At 37.5% G+C, this 22,288-nt stretch overlaps 1 protein-coding gene across 1 annotated transcript in view; it reads left to right on the forward strand.

Annotated features, from left to right (window-relative positions):
• Positions 1-14,606: 14,606 nt before the first annotated feature.
• LOC145764795 (ras-related protein rab7-like) overlaps positions 14,607-22,288 on the forward strand; it is a 29,106-nt gene continuing 21,424 nt past the window's right edge. Inside the window, exon 1 of the mRNA XM_082576471.1 lies at positions 14,607-14,771. Within this exon, the coding sequence (XP_082432597.1) occupies positions 14,719-14,771 (53 nt within the window). The 5' untranslated portion in view covers positions 14,607-14,718. The remainder of the gene's footprint in view (positions 14,772-22,288) is intronic.

The raw sequence follows: 22,288 nt of genomic DNA on the forward strand, positions 1-22,288 counted from the left end.
CAATACCCGAGCAATTGGTTCTGGTCTGCAAAAGTCACTGGTGACTTGACATCCGTGACAAAGTTTACACATCTTTTCTGCATCAGCATCGATCTTTGGCCACCACACCTTTGTGCGTAATCGATTCTTTGTCTTGACAATGCCTTGGTGTCCCTCGTGTGCCAATTTGAGCACCTTTTCACGCAATGTAGCAGGTATAACGAGTCTTGTCCCTCTGAGCAACAAGTGTCCATATGTACACAGCTCATTTTTTACATGCCAAAAGCTTGTGTCTGTACACTTGGACCAATTTCCTGAATGAATATAGTCCCTAATTTCTGACAACTGTGGATCAGCAGCTGATTTTTGTTCAAGTTCTTTTGTAGATAAAGCGACTGGCATACTTTGCAGAACAATAGATCTCACATAATCATAAGATTCTTTCAAATCTTTGCTTTCTTCATAGGGCTCTTTATTTAGCCTTGACAATGCATCAGCAATGTTAGTTTTCCCGGGACGATAGATAACACTAAAATCAAACGATTGTAAACGCAATACCCAGCGTTCTATTCTTGCTGATGGTCTTGATTTCTTCGTGTAAATGTATTGCAGGGGCTTATGATCTGTTTCAAGTTCAAAATGTCTTCCAAATACATACAAATTGAATCTTTCACAAGACCAAACCAACCCTAGAGCTTCTTTTTCCGTTTGGCTGTACTTCTTTTCCACATCAGACAAACTTCGAGATGCATAAGAAATGACTCTCCACACTCCATCTTGTAACTGAGTCAACACAGCACCTAAACCAACTGGAAATGCATCTGTCACAATTCTTGTCTTACAGTCATTCCGATAATATGCCAATGTATCAGCCTTTGTGATCGCTGTTTTTAATTTCAAAAATGCATCTTGGTGTGTTTTATGCCATTCAAACTTTGCTGTCTTTTTGGTCAAGTCTAGTATAGGCCTTGCAATGGTTGCTAAATTTGGGATAAACTTAGCTGAAAACTGAACAAGACCCATGAATGATCTGACTTCACTAGCTGAAGTTGGAGGTTGTGCTTTTTGAATAGCTGCAATTTTCTCTGCACTGGGGCTTACCCCTTGTTGGTGCAAGTCATGTCCAAAAAATGTAAGCTTTGACATTCTAAACTGACATTTTGTTTTATTCAAAGTCAATCCAGATTTTAACAACTTTTCCAGTACCACATCTAATCGACTGTCATGTTCTGTTCTATCTTTTCCATAAATGACAATGTCATCTGCAATGTTAGCGACACCATCGCAGTTCTTCAATAAATCCCAAATAATTTTCTGATATTTTTCAGGAGCAGAACTCAATCCAAACATTAGCCTTTTATATCTGTATAGACCTCGATGTGTAACAAATGTTGTAATGTAATATGGCGGCTTGTTTCATCCAACATTATCTGATGAAAACCCCATTTTAAATCCAACTTACTGAAAACAGTACTACCATTGAGTTGATACAACAGTTCTTCAACAGTGGGAATTGGATGTCTCTCTCTAACAATAGCCTGATTGGCTTGTCGCATATCAACACAAATGCGAATGTCACCATCACTCTTAGGTATGACTACCAATGGAGAGATCCAACTTGATGGTCCTTCTGGGACTTCTTCTATAATATCAGCGTCAAGCAATTCATTTAACTTTACATCTACCTTTTCTCTTAGCGGAAATGGTACTCTTCGAACAGGTTGAGCTACTGGCTTAAGAGAATCATCAATATGCAATTTTAACTGATAATCTTTTAACAAGCCAACACCAGAAAATAAACCATCATATTTAGACACAATGTCATTATCAACTTGAGGCTCAACATTATTAGCACCAGATTTAACACCATTTACATGTATTGGACCAACATGCAACAAACCTAAAGTCTCTGCAGTGTCTTTGCCCAATAGTTTGTGTCCATCGGTATCTGCTACAACAAAGTCAGCAACACATACTTTTTGTGTAACTTTTGATTCAACCTTTGCCGTAAATGTTCCTAATGTTGGAATTGGCTTCTTACTTCCAATCGCGTACAATGTTTTAGCAGATTTCCTTGTAGTTGCATTAATATTACATGACTTCAGCCATTCCCAAGTTCGCTTGTTCACAATGTTGCATGATGCACCGGAATCAACTAACATGTCTCCCACAGAAACACCACCAATGTTTAAATTTACACTGCACAGCCCATGTGCTGAACTTTTCATTGAAAAGACATTACTTGATGCACCAAATTCATTTTCACCCAATCCTGAATTATCTATTTGATTGGCATTAGATTTTAAAAAGGTTTTAGATTTTGCATTTCTTTGTTGATAAAACTGTGTTGTATTCCTTACTTTTGATCTGCATTTCTTTTGAAAATGTCCCAGATTTCCACATTTGTGGCACTTTTTCCCTCTTGCAGGGCACTGCCTGTCAAGTTTGAAATGACCAAATAATCCACATGCAAAACACTCTGGTGTGTCTTTGCCATGTTTTGACTTAACGTGACTCTTTCTTTGTATAGGAACTGAATTTACTTCATGCTGCATGCTAGGTTCTAATGATTTTCTTTCCATCATCTTAACCTGTGAATTAACTGCTTCATGTGCTCTAGCAATAGCTAATATATCATTTAACTGCACATCTCCTTTTTCCAAAAACTTTCGTCGTAAATTATTGGAATGACACTTATCAATTACTTGATCACGAAGTTGGGTATCCAATGAATCACCAAATTCACACATACAGTAGCTGCCTGTTGTCGCAGTCTGCAAACAAATTTATTCACCGGCTCATCATGTTTTTGCATCAATTGCCTAAAAACATGGCGTTCAAAAGGTACATTAGCCTTAGGAAGAAAATGACCATCCAACAATGTTAAAGTCTCTTGAAGAGTTTTACCTTCATTGTCTGGAACCAAAGAAAAATAAATTTCTTGCACATCCAAACCAGCAGTATGCAGAAGCAGAGCCTGTTTTTGCTTATCACTGGTGACACCTTTTCCAGTGATATACAATGAGAATGCCCGTTTCCATCGCTGCCAACGTTGTCCCTGGCTTTGTGCATCACCATTGGCATCAAAGGGTAATACAGCTGACACCTCGCAGGTAACTGCAGCTCCATTCATGATGCTCATTAGTAGTTTGGACAACACGATAAGAACAATTCACTGTCTGCTTGGACCTCTTGAACTAATAGGCTACAGATTTAAATATTTTCCTCGTCGCCAAATGTCATATTCTGTCTGTTTACTGGTGTATTATATACAGAAATAACATGCACTTCTACTGTGATTCATTACTGACAACAGAATGTACCTCCGGGATACTTGCCAGGGTTGCCAAAAGATAATCTGGTAACCGGTCATAAGCATAACATAATAATCACATCATCAATACACTACAACAACCAGTTGATATAACAACACGCCTAAGCGGCATTCTACGTTTTTCAGAGATTATTTTGTCTTTATAGACAATCTATACATGGATATTGAAATTGCTTACGAACATTGACAAAGGAACTTGACTTTTCATGTTGAGTTTTCACTTTTAATGTAAATAACCAATTTCAGTTCATAAAATCATTTTTTGTACTTCTTTTGTACAATTTTAGATATGTCCCATCGGTCCCATAACACTGTCCCATTGGTCCCATAGGTATGGGACCCATGGGACAACCAACAACATTGATAAAATGTTGAATAACTGAATAACTAATCACAACATTTCAATAATTTTTACATCATAACTTGTAAGTCTGTGGATCTACAAACTATGAAAAAATGGACGACGTAGCATTTATGTTGGAGTCGCTATTAACAAATAAAAAAATCTGTCCCATAGGTCCCGCACCTACCCTACACTTCAGGCCGAATATGAAAAAGTGTATTTTGTGCGACTGCAAAAGCTAAGCTCTGATTGAACCAACCGTTATAGGCCTGCTCCATTTATTCTTATAGCTGTTTTGGTTTTATGTAACTCAAACAAAGTTTTCACTCTCTGCTACAGCATTATTTGGCAGAGTTTAGGCCTACTGTTGGTTGAGGATGAAAGTACGTACAATTAATAATAACCATTTGCCTCTCCCCCCGAAACTGTGTCCCTGATCTGTAGCCTTCATGTGTTTTCAACTTACAATTTCAGTGCCACTTGAGTAGTTTAAAATGTATGAATGAAGCCCCCTTCTACTTACGCAAAGTAGGCTATGTAGCCTATTTTATTGTTTTAGTTACTAAGTTACGTATCACGAGATGTGATGCTCCCACAAACATGTTGAGCCGAACAAGCTCAACGTTTTTTGTTTTTTTCAAAACATTTGCATTTCTGGAATTTTTTTATACCCCTGCTGGTTAAAAAAAAACACAAAGAAAACATGCTGCTATCGAGTTTGGCACAGTGAAGCTCAACTACCTGCAGGTGAGCCGGAGCCTTATCATGGTTCAATTGCGCCAAAATCCCGAAACCAACCAACCCAACCACATCAATATTGGAACTGGCAAATTCAATCCACAATACTTTTCATTGGGCTGTCATTCATTACTGCATCTCTGTGCTTCTCTTTGTTTTTGTCTTGCTTTTGCTGTTTGTTTTTTAGGTTTTGTGGCCGTGCTAACAACAGACATAATAGCCTACTTAGTACTTAGCCTACATGATTTACTATTCAGGCACGTTTTAAACCTTTCAAGGTTTTGCCACCTTTTCCCGTTCATAAACTTGGTGGTAGGTCTATATCGACCATTGCAGTTATTAGTGGCGCAGCCAGGAATTTTGAAAGGGGGGGGGGGGGGTTTGACGGCGTGTTCGCCTAAGACGACACCCAGCGGCGGGGGGCCTGGGTTCCTCTCCCAAAAAAATTTGAAAAATTACTTTGAATTTGGTGCATTCTGAGAGCATTTTCAACAAAAATGTGGGTATGAATATTCTTGTAGCCTAAATGGTGCTGTCCGGTGGCATAACAAAAGGATAAGATCATGGTTTTTCGGCATTTTTCGGAAATAAAGCTAAGCCTCTATATTTTCTTGTTGCTAATTCCTGGCTGAGATATTTGAATGTTTGGTATTGGCAAAATTCTCTCTATTAATGCAGTTTCGTTTAAAATTAGGCAAAATTTGTTTTAGAGACATTAAGTGACTGAAAACATCATTCTCAATATCGTGACGTCACACGCGTGCCAAAGGGGGGTTGAAACCCCCAACCCCCTCCCCGTTTCCTTTTCCAATTCTGATCTCTTGCTCTGCTGTCCCACAAACAGAGAAAACAAGGACACTTTGTGTAATGTGTATCCACCATGCATTCTAAGCAGAAATCCAACCATTTTCAAATCAACGCAAATGATCATAGGCCCTATATGTGGCTCACCCGCTGTAAAAAAAAAACATTGTAGCCTATTTTGCTCTTATTGTAGCCTTTGTCCTTTTACACATCCCAGTTGCGGAACAAGTTTCGATTTTCCAGTATAAAACGATTAGCCTACGTGTTGCTTACAATGATTCTTTTAGAATATTGCACAATTTGCCTCGTTATGTCAGTGCCCGTGAATCTCAAGTAGCCTAGGCCTAATGAATAATATAACAACGTTTGATGCTTTGTTTAGGAAAAACATGTTTTTGTTTATCAACCGTTGCATTCACTCCTCAAATCGCTTTATATCAGACCTGATGTCATCTGATTGTTTTTATCATTCTGAATGCTTTTAACTCTTCTAACGCTCATTCTATGTAAATTTGTAATAGTAGATATTTAGTGAGCTCTTAAACTGACGACATCCAAAGTGGCTCTCTATGACCTTTGTGTATTTTCTGTGTGTGCAATTATGTATTATTTTCAGAGGTGGACAAAGTTACTTTCAAAAGTAACTGAGTTACAGTTACAGTTACTTGGCCAAAATAGTAACTGAGTTACCGTTACAGTTACCGATTTCAAAAATGTAACTAGTTACAGTTACTAGTTACAGTTACTAGTTACAGTTACTAGTTACTTTCAGTTACTCATAAATCTCAACATAAACGCTGTAAACCAAATTTAAACAAACAATTATTTGCGGGAGGCGCATCCATTCTCCTCAACATTTATTAGATGTATCACGCACCCTGTGGTGCAAATTCTTTTCTAGTTACGCAGTTGCCTTTTCCTAATGTAATTTGTTTTCCGTCTGTCTGTTTTCCACACTATTGCTTATAATCGTTGCGTGTTTCTTGATGCTTATAGTCAGTTAGTTATAGTTACTTTCAAAAAGTTTAAATTTATTGTAATTTATACATATTTTCAGATTCCTGATGAGGGCTTAAGTTAAACCGAAAACGTTTGACTGTTAAACTACTTGTAAGTATGTAAAATATATTGTTGTCATGCTCAACCCTGTGGTATTGTTGTGTTTTGCCTGTCTTTGGTACAAAAAAGCAAACTCTCTCCAGAAACTATATTCTCTTTAAATGCTCGAAACAAAGGAAATAATTTGTTTTCCCTGGTATGACTCAAGTTACTTAGACATCGACTTCCGATTTTGAATCGAGAAAACAATGATGTAATAAGGTTGCGAATAGTGAACGTAACACCGAGACTTCGGGTCCTAAATACTCCAAAACTACGGCTCCTGTACACCTCTGGCAGCTATACGACAAGCATGAACTGAGCTATCAAGTGTTGCCAAACACTTTTGCTAAACATTGCATAGAAAGTCACATATTGATCAATCACCAAAAGCAATTAATTTAGCCAAATCAGTTCTCAAAAAGCGCTAAAAAAGAGCCAAATCGCCAAACTATAAATATGAAGCCAAACGTCTTAAAAAATCGCCAGATTTCTGAATTTTGGCGATGAATTCGCCAATATGGCAATCCTGCTCCATAAGATCACAAAACAAGAGCACCGCGCATGGGCAGTGCTCTTGTTACTGCCCACCTCTGATTATTTTGTTGTTTTGTTTTGGATATGGACAGCTTTGTCTGACGCAAATAAATAATAAATAAAAGTAGGTTATGAAATTTTTTCCAAAACAAATTTGATTTCGTTATACTTTTCTTTGAGAGTTGTTGAATGTCTAAGTGGTACAGATCCATTAACATTTCCATTATGCAGTAAAACACATTTTAGACTTCGTTTACAGCTGTCAATAAAAATTCACCAATCTTGAGGATTGTATTCTGCTACACCAAGCGTTTCAAGAAGACCTTCAACATCGGTAGGCTACATAGGCTACATTTTTTTCCTGAGTAAAATAAGGCAAAAATTCGATAGGCTATGGCGTTTCTGATAAAAGTGATTACAGTAGGCTACCACTGTGGTAACATTTAGCCTAGGTTTAATGAATGTTTATATTTAGATTAATATTCTGTCTGGTCTGACTAGCCTACAGGGGCGCCGGAACGGTTTTTGACTGAGGAGGCAGGATTATGAAAAAAAAGCACTTTTATTGCTGAAAGGCCAATTTTTTTTAGTTTTAAGATAAGATATTGCAATAATGCTCATCCATCAGCTCATCATCGAGTAATGATACAAGTGTCCGGTATACAAAAAACAATGGCACGAGAGGGCATCATGCTATGTTATGATGATGTAGGCTAATTACCTACTGTGATACAGAATTTCGTGTCGTGAATATTATTTTTTTGAGACAGTTTTGACAATAAAGACAATTTTGAGACAATTTAGAATAAAGACAATTTTGAGACAGAAATGAAAGATTATAGCAGGCCTTGAAATTCACGGCGGATATGTCCGCCGTCACAGCATGTGATGTCCGTGGGAAGTACCATCTAGATCGGTCATATTTGTCCGCCGAGAAATAACATAGGAACTAGCGATACAAATCGTCATTGCATAGCACGAACAATTGTTGCGAGAATATAATTTCCCGCGCATTTAGAAAATTTGAATACTGTATCCCTTAGCTTCCATTCAAGAAGGAAAACTTTAGAGTTTTACGTTGCTTCAACGATTGATGACATTAAATCAGCGTAACAAAGGTGAATTCTTCGTTAAGAATCGATGGTACTTCTAAGAATCGATGGTACTTCTTCTACTGGTACTTCTACACTAATCACGCGCAACTTAGTTCAAGTTTTACGTCACAATGTCTGGCTTTGATTTCCAAGTAGCCTAATATTGATAAGGCAAGGTTGGTTGCAAAATTAGATTATACTGTACAAGTAGGCTATATTACAGCAAGATGCAGTAAAATTTGTTAAGTTTTGGTATTACAGTAAGAAAGAAAACGCCCAAGGAAAATTCGCTTTCGCTCACATGACACGCAAAAATAAACCTAAAGAAAAAAGCCTAATGAAACTTTGCACAGCAGAAAATAGTAGCGATAGTGTACTAGTTTTCCGACCCGTGCCCAGAGCTAGTGACGTAAGAAGCCACACGACCTTGTTCGGTGACTGAAAGTTAATCAGTTATGCGGTGTAAGCAGCTACACGGCGCTTTGACTCTTCAAGCGCAAGTCGTTGGTCTGATGAAAGCCTTTCAGAGTGACTTCGATGAAATTTTAAAAAGCCTTCTAAGTCGTAGCTATAGTTCTCAAATGGCGAAGAATTATCAAGATAAAGTGATTAAGCATGGCAATTGACGCTAAAACTGGTGTGTCCACCGTGAGAATTTGTCCGCCGAGATAGCTGCTCAGACCGGACACGTTTGTCCGCCGTCAATAAAAACGAATTTCGAGGCCTGTTATAGTTAAGCTAAAAGCTAATAGCTGAAATTGTTATATCGTATTGCAGAATGTGTAGTAGCTTACATGACCTTAAAAGGGCACCATTGCCCCCCTGCCCCTGCATCCACATAAAATTTGAGGGCAAGGGGGGCATCCGCCCCCCTTGCCCTCCCGCTTCCGGCGCCCCTGCTAGCCTACCTGATGAAAATTTTCTGTCTAATTTAGTTATCTGATTCCAATAAACTCTTTTCACACAATTGTTACTCGAATTATAATTTCAAGTTATCAGAAGGTGTTCGTATATTATTGTAGGCAGGGGCGGATTTAGCTGATAGGGGGCCCGTGCAAAATTTTTTTTTGCGCCGTCGGAACGAAAAAACACCTCTAGGCCTAAGCTACGTCTACAGTGGCATTAGTCCATCACTTCACAGCACTGCACAGCATTTTGCAGAAACTTCAAAGGCTGAAAAAAACACAAAATCACATTTTTTTCACATTGGGGGACCTTTCAAAAAGGGGGACCCGGGCAACTGCACCCTCTGCTCCCCTAAATCCGAGCATGATTGTAGGTCTATAACAAAAATGAATTTAAATATTACAGGTTGGTGAAACAATATCACGAATTATTACATTTTAACAGTCGTCCAAATTGTTACGTAAAACTACATAATCAATTTAATGTTTTCTGAGCTGAGCTTGAGCTCTCGTCAAATGCGAACAAACCTTTAGGCCTATATTGTGTGCTTCTTTTTCCTACCTACTTCGAGAGCAGGTTGCATGGAAAATTACATAATCTTTAGGAAATAATATATAGCAGAGCTACTCAACTAATGTTAGTGGTCACAGCGGTAAACCATAATCTCTTCGTGGGAAAATTGTAACATAAGATTCCCAAATCCGTTCGTCTGTATATAATGACCGAAGAAACACACACTTGAACTTCTTTTCAAACAGTGTATTTCTGTAAAATTAGCCCGCGGCTATCGAAATGGGTATGCAATGCCTACACCTCTAAAACTGTCACTACGATACAGATTACTTGGATAAAAGACGGAGAATTTGTCCAGCTAGCAAGCACCAAATAAACCAGTTAAATGTGCGACCGACTTCCAACAAACAACTTCGAGAATGAATCAGAAAAATTTGTGATAACTCAAAGGCGACGCAACATTTCATGTTTAAACCGGTTTCAACAGGTTTGACCCAGGTCTTACGGACGATGGTGCAATTTTGGCTCATGTTTTAGGAATTTCCATGACGTAATATTCAGTAGACCCGAACGGTTTCTACATGACGTTTGACCAGGCGAACAACCGTCTGGAACAGTTAGCAAAGGTCCATTTTAACAAGTTCAATATTTTTGCGGTCCGGTGAATATTTCATATGCAACCACGAAAATTAAACAACCAGTAGGCTAGCCTACGAGCACCGAAACACTTTTCAGGCAGTAGGCTAAGTAACACGACTTGGATTTTTGTTTGACACAAACAAAGATATAAACAAGGAAAAATTATATTGTGTTTCTTTGTAGTGTAGCTGTGTGGATCGCACATCAGAGAAGACGTCAAAGCGTTGGGGGGTCTGGGGGCAAAGCCCCCAGCTTCTTGGATAATCACAAAAAATTGCTTTTCCCTAACGGAGATCTGTTTAAAGAGGCCCTAAAATGTGGCAATGAGGTTATTTTTCCAGCAGCCCGAGGTCCACCTTCAACATCCAGAAAGTCCGGATTCGGACCGCGGTCCGCCAGTTGAGTAGCCCTGATATATAGCTTACACTGGTTCAATATAGAAAGGGAAGCTTGTTTGACGTAATAAAATTTTTTTGCACGGGGCCCCCGATCAAAAAGTGCCCCGGGCCTCCCATCAGCTAAATCCGGCCCTGGCTACACCTGGTTTTGGTTCCAACATATTTTTTTCTTTGAGTCTTGAAGCCAGTACCGTAAACCGGGGCTACTTTGAACGCCAAGGTAACTTTGAACATTTTTTTTTATTTTGTTTGTTCATTGTATGTTTACCTAAAAACGTATCTTCGCTTATTTTATTTTTCTGTTTAGCAGTCAATTTGTAAATAGTGTCTAGTAAACTATTTCTGAAAACTCTTTCTGTTCGAAAAAACAGAAGATTGCTGCTTTGAGACTATTTTGCTTTCAACCTCGATTTTTAGGGAAATAATCAATTTTGGCATGGTAAGAATACTTCATTGTGTGTCTAAGTGGTTTTAACGCTTTTGGGCAAGACCTTCTTATCAATTGCAGGGTAAGCCATAAGCAAGTTATATTAATATGCACATCGAGTTTTTTTGTAGTAGTTTTGGAAAGCTTGGGTCATATGCTAGATGGGGTTACTTTGAACGTCAAAAGTGGATTTCGAAAATGCGGTATTCATCTTTTCTATCCGCAAAAAGTTTGGAACGGCTTCCAGACTATGATTTGAATGAAAATGGCGATGCCAGTAAGCTACTGGTACCGACACAGCTCGCAGAGTGTCAGATGCAGTTCTTGGAGTTGCAGGGGTTCTCGGTTTTATTGTTGATTTAAAGGTTTATAACCTCTGATAACAGCAGAACCGCTGCTGGCGTAACAAAGCTTCGATGGTACAAAGGTAGCACAATGAGTCTCAAGTTCTTTTATTCGTGAGTTCGAGTTAAATTTTGAATTTGAAAAGTTATCTTATGAGTCTGAGTCTACTTTCAATAATATTATGAGTCTCTGTTAAAAATTGAATTTTATGAGTAAATCTTATATTATGAGTCAAAATTGTTTTGTGCAGAGGTATATAAAGCACTTTCAGAAAAAGGAAAAAGAAACAGTTTCGTAATTTAAAATTGGCAAATTCCAGCAATGTTTACGGACTAGGTTGAACTCCTGCTAGTGAGATTCCATTGCAGAGGTGAATCGCGGATATACTGAATAAGCAATAAATGGCCATTTTAACAAACTCACTTGAGAAAAGCTGCCGGTGAAAGGTTATTTGAGTAAAAAATGATCCATCAATATTATCTCGGTGCACAACAAGTGAGTTTTCTTAAGAAACGCAACTAGCCTATTTATTCTCACTTAGTTTTTAAGAAACGTAAATGTTATGTGAGAATTACATTTTGTAGAGAGCTAAAAACAATGGAAATTCATTCGGGTCCCTACAGAGTGCTCAGAATGATGTGGGTGTGGATGAGGACAGACCAAAGAAGAGAAGAAAGAAGATCAATGTCTTTCCAGGGAAAAGCATCACAACCATTCTTTCTTTTATTTCTAGAACCCTTCTTTTCTAGAACCCAGTAACCATTCTTTTATTTCTAGAACCCTCTGTTTTTTTAAGTTTTATTGCAAAGACAAAATTTTGAAGAAAGGCTGCCTCCAAACTTAATTTTGTGTAGGCTACCAGTAGGCTACTGGTATTGGTGTCTAAAATATTTCTGCTATGAAAGCACATCATTAACAAGTTCATTACCATTTGCAAAAAGCTACGATTTCGTTACACTGCTGTTCTGAATAAATATTTTTACAGGCACATCTAAAAGTGAAACTGCAGCTACCAGTAGGCTACGGACGGTGAAGATGAATCGGAAAGCGATGAGTTGTATGAGGACGAAACCATAGAAAATGGTGCTTCATCAGAGGAGGATACGGTTTCTGATGGTGAGATTGAAGAAAATGAAGTAGAAGGATCTAACAAAAAAGATATTGCAACTGGAGAGTACATACGAAGGGCAACAGTTTCCCGGTAAAGTGACAAGTGTTGAGAGTGAATGAGCGGTGGTATCGACATTGACAAAGTGCAATCGATAAGGATGGAGATGGCCCCAAACCAAAGAATCAAAGATGAGATGCTCTATGAGTGGGATGATATTGCCAAAGTACAGCCCAAAGCCATTCCTCTCAATAACAGAACTTTCTTCGATTTCCTGACTTAGAAGGGGAAAGTAGTTGCAAAACCGATGCTAGTATGAACTGTTTTGAGCCATATTTCTTGTTTTCCTGTAGCATCATAATTGCTATTGCCAATTCGTGTACCAGTTCGTGTAAATATGTTCTCCTCAGTGAAATATGTTGCTTCTTGTCAATATACTACGGTACCGATATCAAAAAGGTTTTTTAAAAACTTTCAATGTGTTTAAACACTTTAAAAGTAACCTCATAGACAGCCAAATTTGAACAAACGTAAACAATTTACGTCTGTTCAAACACCGTTACTTTGAACACCGACAATTTTCTAAAAAAAGCGGTTAAGATAGAGATTAAAACTGAATGTTGTTTGTGCTATTTAGAGACCTAGTTGGTCCCCCTAACATATTGCAATTTAGCGCGGATAGGTTAAGAAACCGCTGATGCACTTTATTTTGAAGTCAAAAAGCGTTTAATGTAGCCCCAGTTTACGGTAACTCATTAGATTTCTTTGATGAATTTAAATCCCTCGCCAAGTAATTGAGTTCTCTCTGAGAAAAAAATTGACAAGGAAAAATAGCAAGAGAAAATTCGCTTTCAGCAAGGGTGAAATGGCTGTCAGCGTAAGTTTGCTCGTCTTCGCCGCCAGAAAGTAAATACAATTGTGGCAACCCTTCAAAAACAGGAACTCAGAGGATCAGCTGCAGCTCAGGATTTGGTGTTGTGTTGTGTGTTGTAGTTATGTAGTAGTCTATGTTTGTGTGTTGTAGCGTCTATGGTTGTAGCACTGGTCTGCCCGCCTGATCGCTGAAGTCAGGTTTAGATATTGCAAGGAAGTCCTATTTTTCTGTTTATGCCATTTATGCTTACTGCGCAAAAATAGCAGTCGCTATTGTGATCTTTTGGGTCACGCCACACCATTGGATTAGGAAACCGTACAGTATTACTGGTATACTATAGTTTGTTTTTTTTTGTTTGTTTATCTTTATCCTGCATTGCGGGAAAGCGAACTTGAGCGCTATGCATCGGTGTACGCCTTCCGACATACACCTGACCTACGCTGCAGCCGACAGCAATGTCTGTTTCCGGTTGTCTACTTTTACTTATGACTTAAATTTGGTACTACCCATTACTCGAAAATCGATCACTAGGTAGAGGCAATTATCGTAAAGTTTCTTGCCCAGAGAAACAACAGCAAGTGCGAGTGGCTGGAGTCGAACATGCAGGCTCTCGACTGCGAGCCCAACGCGCTAACCACTCGGCCACGGCTGCCGAGTGGTTAGCGCGTTGGGCTATAGCCTATAATCCTTTTGCTCGTCCATTGACCTAAATGTTTTTTGCAAGTTTTGCAAACAATGTGAGGAACCCAAGACGTATCTTGATCCCCCAACTTCACTTTAAAATCAGCAAGATAAGCACGCTTTGCAAAATCATTGATTGGTTTTCTGTTAGGCTCTAAGATCAAGTAATCACCACAGATGTAGGAGAAAATATTTGTGTTATTGAAACAATGTCTTCTAGATGTTGTAGCCATAAGCGCAGTACATTCTCCAAAAAAACTTTGAAACTGATGAACTCAATTTCAAAAAATGCACAGTAATGAACTTGACAATTTCTTACTTCCTTCACAACTTTCTTGACAGCTGACTTCGTTTGTAGTGATTAATAACATTAAATTCAAATCAAGCAATTTATTGCTTTAGCTTGTCTTATAAAACCTAATAGCCTATATTCATTAAAAACAATTATGTATGAACTTTGGTTCATTTAATGTTATTGATTATTGAAATATTGGGGGACAAAATTGTGTTCAGGTTCAAGTGTTCAGGGGACAAAATAGGTTAAATCCTTGAAAATAGGTTGAAAAAAAATTTCAAATTGGCTCTCCTCCCCTTAGTGCAGATAATCATGTTGGATAGAAAATTAGAATCTATAATTCTATATGTATGATTCTGTTGACCACTTCGAACAACTTGCTTTTTTTATTTAAAAAAAACTTGTATTTACTGTGAAAATTATTTTGGGAGGAAAGACAAAATTTTGAAGAAAGGCTGCCTCCAAAATTCACCCTTTTTCTCCATAGCTGCATAGTGCATAGGCTACTTGTACAATGCATTATGCATACAATTGTACCGGTATTCTTTTAGTTTTTACATACTAGTTAGCCTAAGCTAGAAGATTACCCATCTTGCGAATCAACCATGGTGCTTGATGACATGACTACAGTAGAGATTGTTCTTTTAGGTGACATGGGGTAAGTTGATATGTATGTGAATTGTTTTAAAGTTGGAATAAGTATCGCTCTTACTATTGCATTATTTGAATGAAATTCCTTGCTGACTAAATATCTTGCTTAATTGTATTATTCAATCACTTGTGATGTTGGATTGTTGGTCCAATGCATAAATATGAGATGGACTGTTGTCCTATTGGCAAAACATGCAAAAAAGAAGTGATTATATTTAATAAAGGAAGTGGCTATTTTTCCACACTTAATGCCATGGTTACAATCAAGTGTTGCCAGAGTTAGGATTAAAGTTAGGAAGGGTTAGAGTTAGGAAGAAGATTAGGGTTTTGATCTTTCCACAGGACTAAAAAAAATTGGTGCTGGTTAAAGATCGGCCGCCTTGGTCAGTGACGTCACGAAAATATGTGACGTCATGCAAAAAAAACGCAACTACTTTTAAGAAGCTAACTGCTCTTGGCTGATGCTGAGCTGCGTCGGAGTCTGCCTCGCTTTCTGACCTAGTCTTATTCTGAAACGATCCCTGTTCCATATCTAGAAAGCTAAAACCTCAATTGCTAAGGTAACAGGGATCAGTTGTCAGTAGATGTAACAGAAAATATATTTCGCACTTATTCAGTGCATCAACTGATCCCTGTTACCTTAGCAATTGAGGTTTTAGCTTACTTTTAAGAAGGGTGCAAAAACGCGGAATAGAAGTAAAAGCGGAATGCGTGGTGATTTTTAACTTAAACTGTACTATTTTGTACCAATTCTCAGCAATTCATACCAAACCAACAACTTTCACGTTTATATGTTATCTACAAAACGAGAAATCGTTGTTCAAACGTAACCGCTCGACGAAGCTTTTTTTCCAATGCATTTTTCAAGGCGATTCGATCGTGGTTCAGTATGAGCCGCCCACAGTTTGCTGTGATCGATGAATACTGCCTCCACCAAATATGCTGTAGCTTTCTCATTTCTGCTCGGATTCTAACAATTTTACTATCGTTGGATGGCATTATGCTTCATCTACTCGAATGGATTAATTGCCAATCTAAAGTAGGCATTATATTTATGTAGCGCTAACTTAAACTTTACTATTTTGTACCAATTCTCAGCAATTCAATTTTTACAATAAAAATACCAAACCAACACAAATTAAAAGAGTATGTCTTGCTTTATTAACCTAACAACTTTCACGTTTATACAGCTACCGCAAAATGACTTGAGACTTACTTTATTTTTAAAGAAAAACACAGGTTTATTTGTTATGAACGCTTTTATTGAAAATAGTCACTTTTGTTAATATTTTGTCATATTGCCCTTGTTTTTGATAACCATTTGCAAGCGTTTGGGCATAGAGTCGCTTAAATTTCTAAAATAATCCGGTGTCATTTCCAGGCACCACAGTTTTTTCAGCTCTTCTTTAAGAGTATCCAGGTTAGGAGTTTTTTTTTCGGTCATTGTTCTCTTCATTTTGTGCCAGCAATTTTCGATGGGATTTAAATCCGGGCTGTTGCCAGTCCATTCAAGAACATTTATCTGTTGCTGTTCAAGGAATCTTGTTACTTTTTTGGCTTTGTGGCAGGGTGCACTATCATGCATGAACACCTCGAAGCCATGAATGTGGAAGAAATTGAGCATATGCTCCTCCAAGACTTGCATATAGAGATCAGCATTCATTTTTTTGTTTTTTGGAAGAAAGTGCAGGCCTCCCCTTCCCTTGTCTCCAGAAAAACTTCCCCACAGCATGACTGACTGTGGGTGTTTAACAGTCGGAACCGTATATCGAGGATCAAAACGATCAGATGACCTTGGACGCCGCACCGTAGTAGACCCCATCTTAAAGACCTGGAAGTTGCTCTCATCAGAGAACATTTCTTTTCTCCATTGTTCAGTGGTCCAATGGGCATATTTCTTGGCAAATGCTAGCCGTTGTTTTTTCATCCGCTCATTGATAATCCACCTCCGAAAACTTTTACTTTGGATTCTCTTATGCTTTCAAATTAACTATGATTCTCCCAGAACTTCCTTAAATTCTCATCACTATTTTATTCTAATAAAATGCCCAAAGCAATTCTACAGTAACATTGTCTTGCTAATAGCCCATTGTGTACATATTATACATCATAATTGATTTGAGTGAAACAATTGCCTTTTATGCAATACACAATGGTTTAATACTTATTGCAATTAAAAACGTGTGAAAATGATCGAGGTCTCAAGTCATTTTGCGGTAGCTGTATGTTATCTACAAAACGAGAAATCGTTGTTCAAACGTAACCGCTCGACGAAGCTTTTTTTCCAATGCATTTTTCAAGGCGATTCGATCGTGGTTCAGTATCAGCCGCCCACAGTTTGCTGTGATCGATGAATACTGCCTCCACCAAATATGCTGTAGCTTTCTCATTTCTGCTCGGATTCTAACAATTTTACTATCGTTGGATGGCATTATGCTTCATCTACTCGAATGGATTAATTGCCAATCTAAAGTAGGCATTATATTTATGTAGCGCTAACTTAAACTTTACTATTTTGTACCAATTCTCAGCAATTCAATTTTTACAATAAAAATACCAAACCAACACAAATTAAAAGAGTATGTCTTGCTTTATTAACCTAACAACTTTCACGTTTATATGTTATCTACAAAACGAGAAATCGTTGTTCAAACGTAACCGCTCGACGAAGCTTTTTTTCCAATGCATTTTTCAAGGCGATTCGATCGTGGTTCAGTATCAGCCGCCCACAGTTTGCTGTGATCGATGAATACTGCCTCCACCAAATATGCTGTAGCTTTCTCATTTCTGCTCGGATTCTAACAATTTTACTATCGTTGGATGGCATTATGCTTCATCTACTCGAATGGATTAATTGCCAATCTAAAGTAGGCATTATATTTATGTAGCGCTAACTTAAACTTTACTATTTTGTACCAATTCTCAGCAATTCAATTTTTACAATAAAAATACCAAACCAACACAAATTAAAAGAGTATGTCTTGCTTTATTAACCTAACAACTTTCACGTTTATATGTTATCTACAAAACGAGAAATCGTTGTTCAAACGTAACCGCTCGACGAAGCTTTTTTTCCAATGCATTTTTCAAGGCGATTCGATCGTGGTTCAGTATCAGCCGCCCACAGTTTGCTGTGATCGATGAATACTGCCTCCACCAAATATGCTGTAGCTTTCTCATTTCTGCTCGGACTTTAACAATTTTACTATCGTTGGATGGCATTATGCTTCATCTACTCGAATGGATTAATTGCCAATCTAAAGTAGGCATTATATTTATGTAGCGCTAACTTAAACTTTACTATTTTGTACCAATTCTCAGCAATTCAATTTTTACAATAAAAATACCAAACCAACACAAATTAAAAGAGTATGTCTTGCTTTATTAACCTAACAACTTTCACGTTTATATGTTATCTACAAAACGAGAAATCGTTGTTCAAACGTAACCGCTCGACGAAGCTTTTTTTCCAATGCATTTTTCAAGGCGATCCGATCGTGGTTCAGTATGAGCCGCCCACAGTTTGCTGTGATCGATGAATACTGCCTCCACCAAATATGCTGTAGCTTTCTCCATTCTGCTCTGATTCTAACAATTTTACTATCGTTGGATGGCATTATGCTTCATCTACCCGAATGGACTAATTGCCAATCTAAAGTAGGCATTATATTTATGTAGCGCTAACTTAAATTTTACTATATTGCACCAATTCTCAGCAATTTATTTTTTACAATAAGAATACCAAACTAACACAAATTAAAAGACTATGTCTTGGTTTATTCATATGTTAACTCTCACATTTATATTTAATCCACAAAACGAGCAATCGTTGTTCAAACGTAACCGCTCGACGAAGCTTTTTTCCAATGCATTTTTCAAGGCGATTCGATCGTGGTTCAGTATGAGCCGCCCACAGTTTGCTGTGATCGATGAATACTGCCTCCACCAAATATGCTGTAGCTTTCTCATTTCTGCTCGGATTCTAACAATTTTACTATCGTTGGATGGCATTATGCTTCATCTACTCGAATGGATTAATTGCCAATCTAAAGTAGGCATTATTTTTATGTAGCGCTAACTTAAACTTTACTATTTTGTACCAATTCTCAGCAATTCAATTTTTACAATAAAAATACCAAACCAACACAAATTAAAAGAGTATGTCTTGCTTTATTAACCTAACAACTTTCACGTTTATATGTTATCTACAAAACGAGAAATCATTGTTCAAACGTAATCGCTCGACGAAGCTTTTTTTCCAATGCATTTTTCAAGGCGATTCGATCGTGGTTCAGTATCAGCCGCCCACAGTTTGCTGTGATCGATGAATACTGCCTCCACCAAATATGCTGTAGCTTTCTCATTTCTGCTCGGATTCTAACAATTTTACTATCGTTGGATGGCATTATGCTTCATCTACTCGAATGGATTAATTGCCAATCTAAAGTAGGCATTATATTTATGTAGCGCTAACTTAAACTTTACTATTTTGTACCAATTCTCAGCAATTCAATTTTTACAATAAAAATACCAAACCAACACAAATTAAAAGAGTATGTCTTGCTTTATTAACCTAACAACTTTCACGTTTATATGTTATCTACAAAACGAGAAATCGTTGTTCAAACGTAACCGCTCGACGAAGCTTTTTTTCCAATGCATTTTTCAAGGCGATTCAATCGTGGTTCAGTATCAGCCGCCCACAGTTTGCTGTGATCGGTGAATACTGCCTCCACCAAATATGCTGTAGCTTTCTCATTTCTGCTCGGATTCTAACAATTTTACTATCGTTGGATGGCATTATGCTTCATCTACTCGAATGGATTAATTGCCAATCTAAAGTAGGCATTATATTTATGTAGCGCTAACTTAAATTTTACTATTTTGTACCAATTCTCAGCAATTCAATTTTTACAATAAAAATACCAAACCAACACAAATTAAAAGAGTATGTCTTGCTTTATTAACCTAACAACTTTCACGTTTATATGTTATCTACAAAACGAGAAATCGTTGTTCAAACGTAACCGCTCGACGAAGCTTTTTTTCCAATGCATTTTTCAAGGCGATTCGATCGTGGTTCAGTATCAGCCGCCCACAGTTTGCTGTGATCGATGAATACTGCCTCCACCAAATATGCTGTAGCTTTCTCATTTCTGCTCGGACTTTAACAATTTTACTATCGTTGGATGGCATTATGCTTCATCTACTCGAATGGATTAATTGCCAATCTAAAGTAGGCATTATATTTATGTAGCGCTAACTTAAACTTTACTATTTTGTACCAATTCTCAGCAATTCAATTTTTACAATAAAAATACCAAACCAACACAAATTAAAAGAATATGTCTTGCTTTATTAACCTAACAACTTTCACGTTTATATGTTATCTACAAAACGAGAAATCGTTGTTCAAACGTAACCGCTCGACGAAGCTTTTTTTCCAATGCATTTTTCAAGGCGATCCGATCGTGGTTCAGTATGAGCCGCCCACAGTTTGCTGTGATCGATGAATACTGCCTCCACCAAATATGCTGTAGCTTTCTCCATTCTGCTCTGATTCTAACAATTTTACTATCGTTGGATGGCATTATGCTTCATCTACCCGAGTGGACTAATTGCCAATCTAAAGTAGGCATTATATTTATGTAGCGCTAACTTAAATTTTACTATATTGCACCAATTCTCAGCAATTTATTTTTTACAATAAGAATACCAAACTAACACAAATTAAAAGACTATGTCTTGGTTTATTCATATGTTAACTCTCACATTTATATTTAATCCACAAAACGAGCAATCGTTGTTCAAACGTAACCGCTCGACGAAGCTTTTTTCCAATGCATTTTTCAAGGCGATTCGATCGTGGTTCAGTATGAGCCGCCCACAGTTTGCTGTGATCGATGAATACTGCCTCCACCAAATATGCTGTAGCTTTCTCATTTCTGCTCGGATTCTAACAATTTTACTATCGTTGGATGGCATTATGCTTCATCTACTCGAATGGATTAATTGCCAATCTAAAGTAGGCATTATTTTTATGTAGCGCTAACTTAAACTTTACTATTTTGTACCAATTCTCAGCAATTCAATTTTTACAATAAAAATACCAAACCAACACAAATTAAAAGAGTATGTCTTGCTTTATTAACCTAACAACTTTCACGTTTATATGTTATCTACAAAACGAGAAATCATTGTTCAAACGTAATCGCTCGACGAAGCTTTTTTTCCAATGCATTTTTCAAGGCGATTCGATCGTGGTTCAGTATCAGCCGCCCACAGTTTGCTGTGATCGATGAATACTGCCTCCACCAAATATGCTGTAGCTTTCTCATTTCTGCTCGGATTCTAACAATTTTACTATCGTTGGATGGCATTATGCTTCATCTACTCGAATGGATTAATTGCCAATCTAAAGTAGGCATTATATTTATGTAGCGCTAACTTAAACTTTACTATTTTGTACCAATTCTCAGCAATTCAATTTTTACAATAAAAATACCAAACCAACACAAATTAAAAGAGTATGTCTTGCTTTATTAACCTAACAACTTTCACGTTTATATGTTATCTACAAAACGAGAAATCGTTGTTCAAACGTAACCGCTCGACGAAGCTTTTTTTCCAATGCATTTTTCAAGGCGATTCAATCGTGGTTCAGTATCAGCCGCCCACAGTTTGCTGTGATCGGTGAATACTGCCTCCACCAAATATGCTGTAGCTTTCTCATTTCTGCTCGGATTCTAACAATTTTACTATCGTTGGATGGCATTATGCTTCATCTACTCGAATGGATTAATTGCCAATCTAAAGTAGGCATTATATTTATGTAGCGCTAACTTAAATTTTACTATTTTGTACCAATTCTCAGCAATTCAATTTTTACAATAAAAATACCAAACCAACACAAATTAAAAGAGTATGTCTTGCTTTATTAACCTAACAACTTTCACGTTTATATGTTATCTACAAAACGAGAAATCGTTGTTCAAACGTAACCGCTCGACGAAGCTTTTTTTCCAATGCATTTTTCAAGGCGATTCGATCGTGGTTCAGTATCAGCCGCCCACAGTTTGCTGTGATCGATGAATACTGCCTCCACCAAATATGCTGTAGCTTTCTCATTTCTGCTCGGACTTTAACAATTTTACTATCGTTGGATGGCATTATGCTTCATCTACTCGAATGGATTAATTGCCAATCTAAAGTAGGCATTATATTTATGTAGCGCTAACTTAAACTTTACTATTTTGTACCAATTCTCAGCAATTCAATTTTTACAATAAAAATACCAAACCAACACAAATTAAAAGAGTATGTCTTGCTTTATTAACCTAACAACTTTCACGTTTATATGTTATCTACAAAACGAGAAATCGTTGTTCAAACGTAACCGCTCGACGAAGCTTTTTTTCCAATGCATTTTTCAAGGCGATTCGATCGTGGTTCAGTATCAGCCGCCCACAGTTTGCTGTGATCGATGAATACTGCCTCCACCAAATATGCTGTAGCTTTCTCATT

The sequence above is a fragment of the Aplidium turbinatum genome, chromosome 2 (genome assembly GCF_918807975.1).
Source record: "Aplidium turbinatum chromosome 2, kaAplTurb1.1, whole genome shotgun sequence".
Lineage (NCBI taxonomy): Eukaryota > Metazoa > Chordata > Ascidiacea > Aplousobranchia > Polyclinidae > Aplidium > Aplidium turbinatum.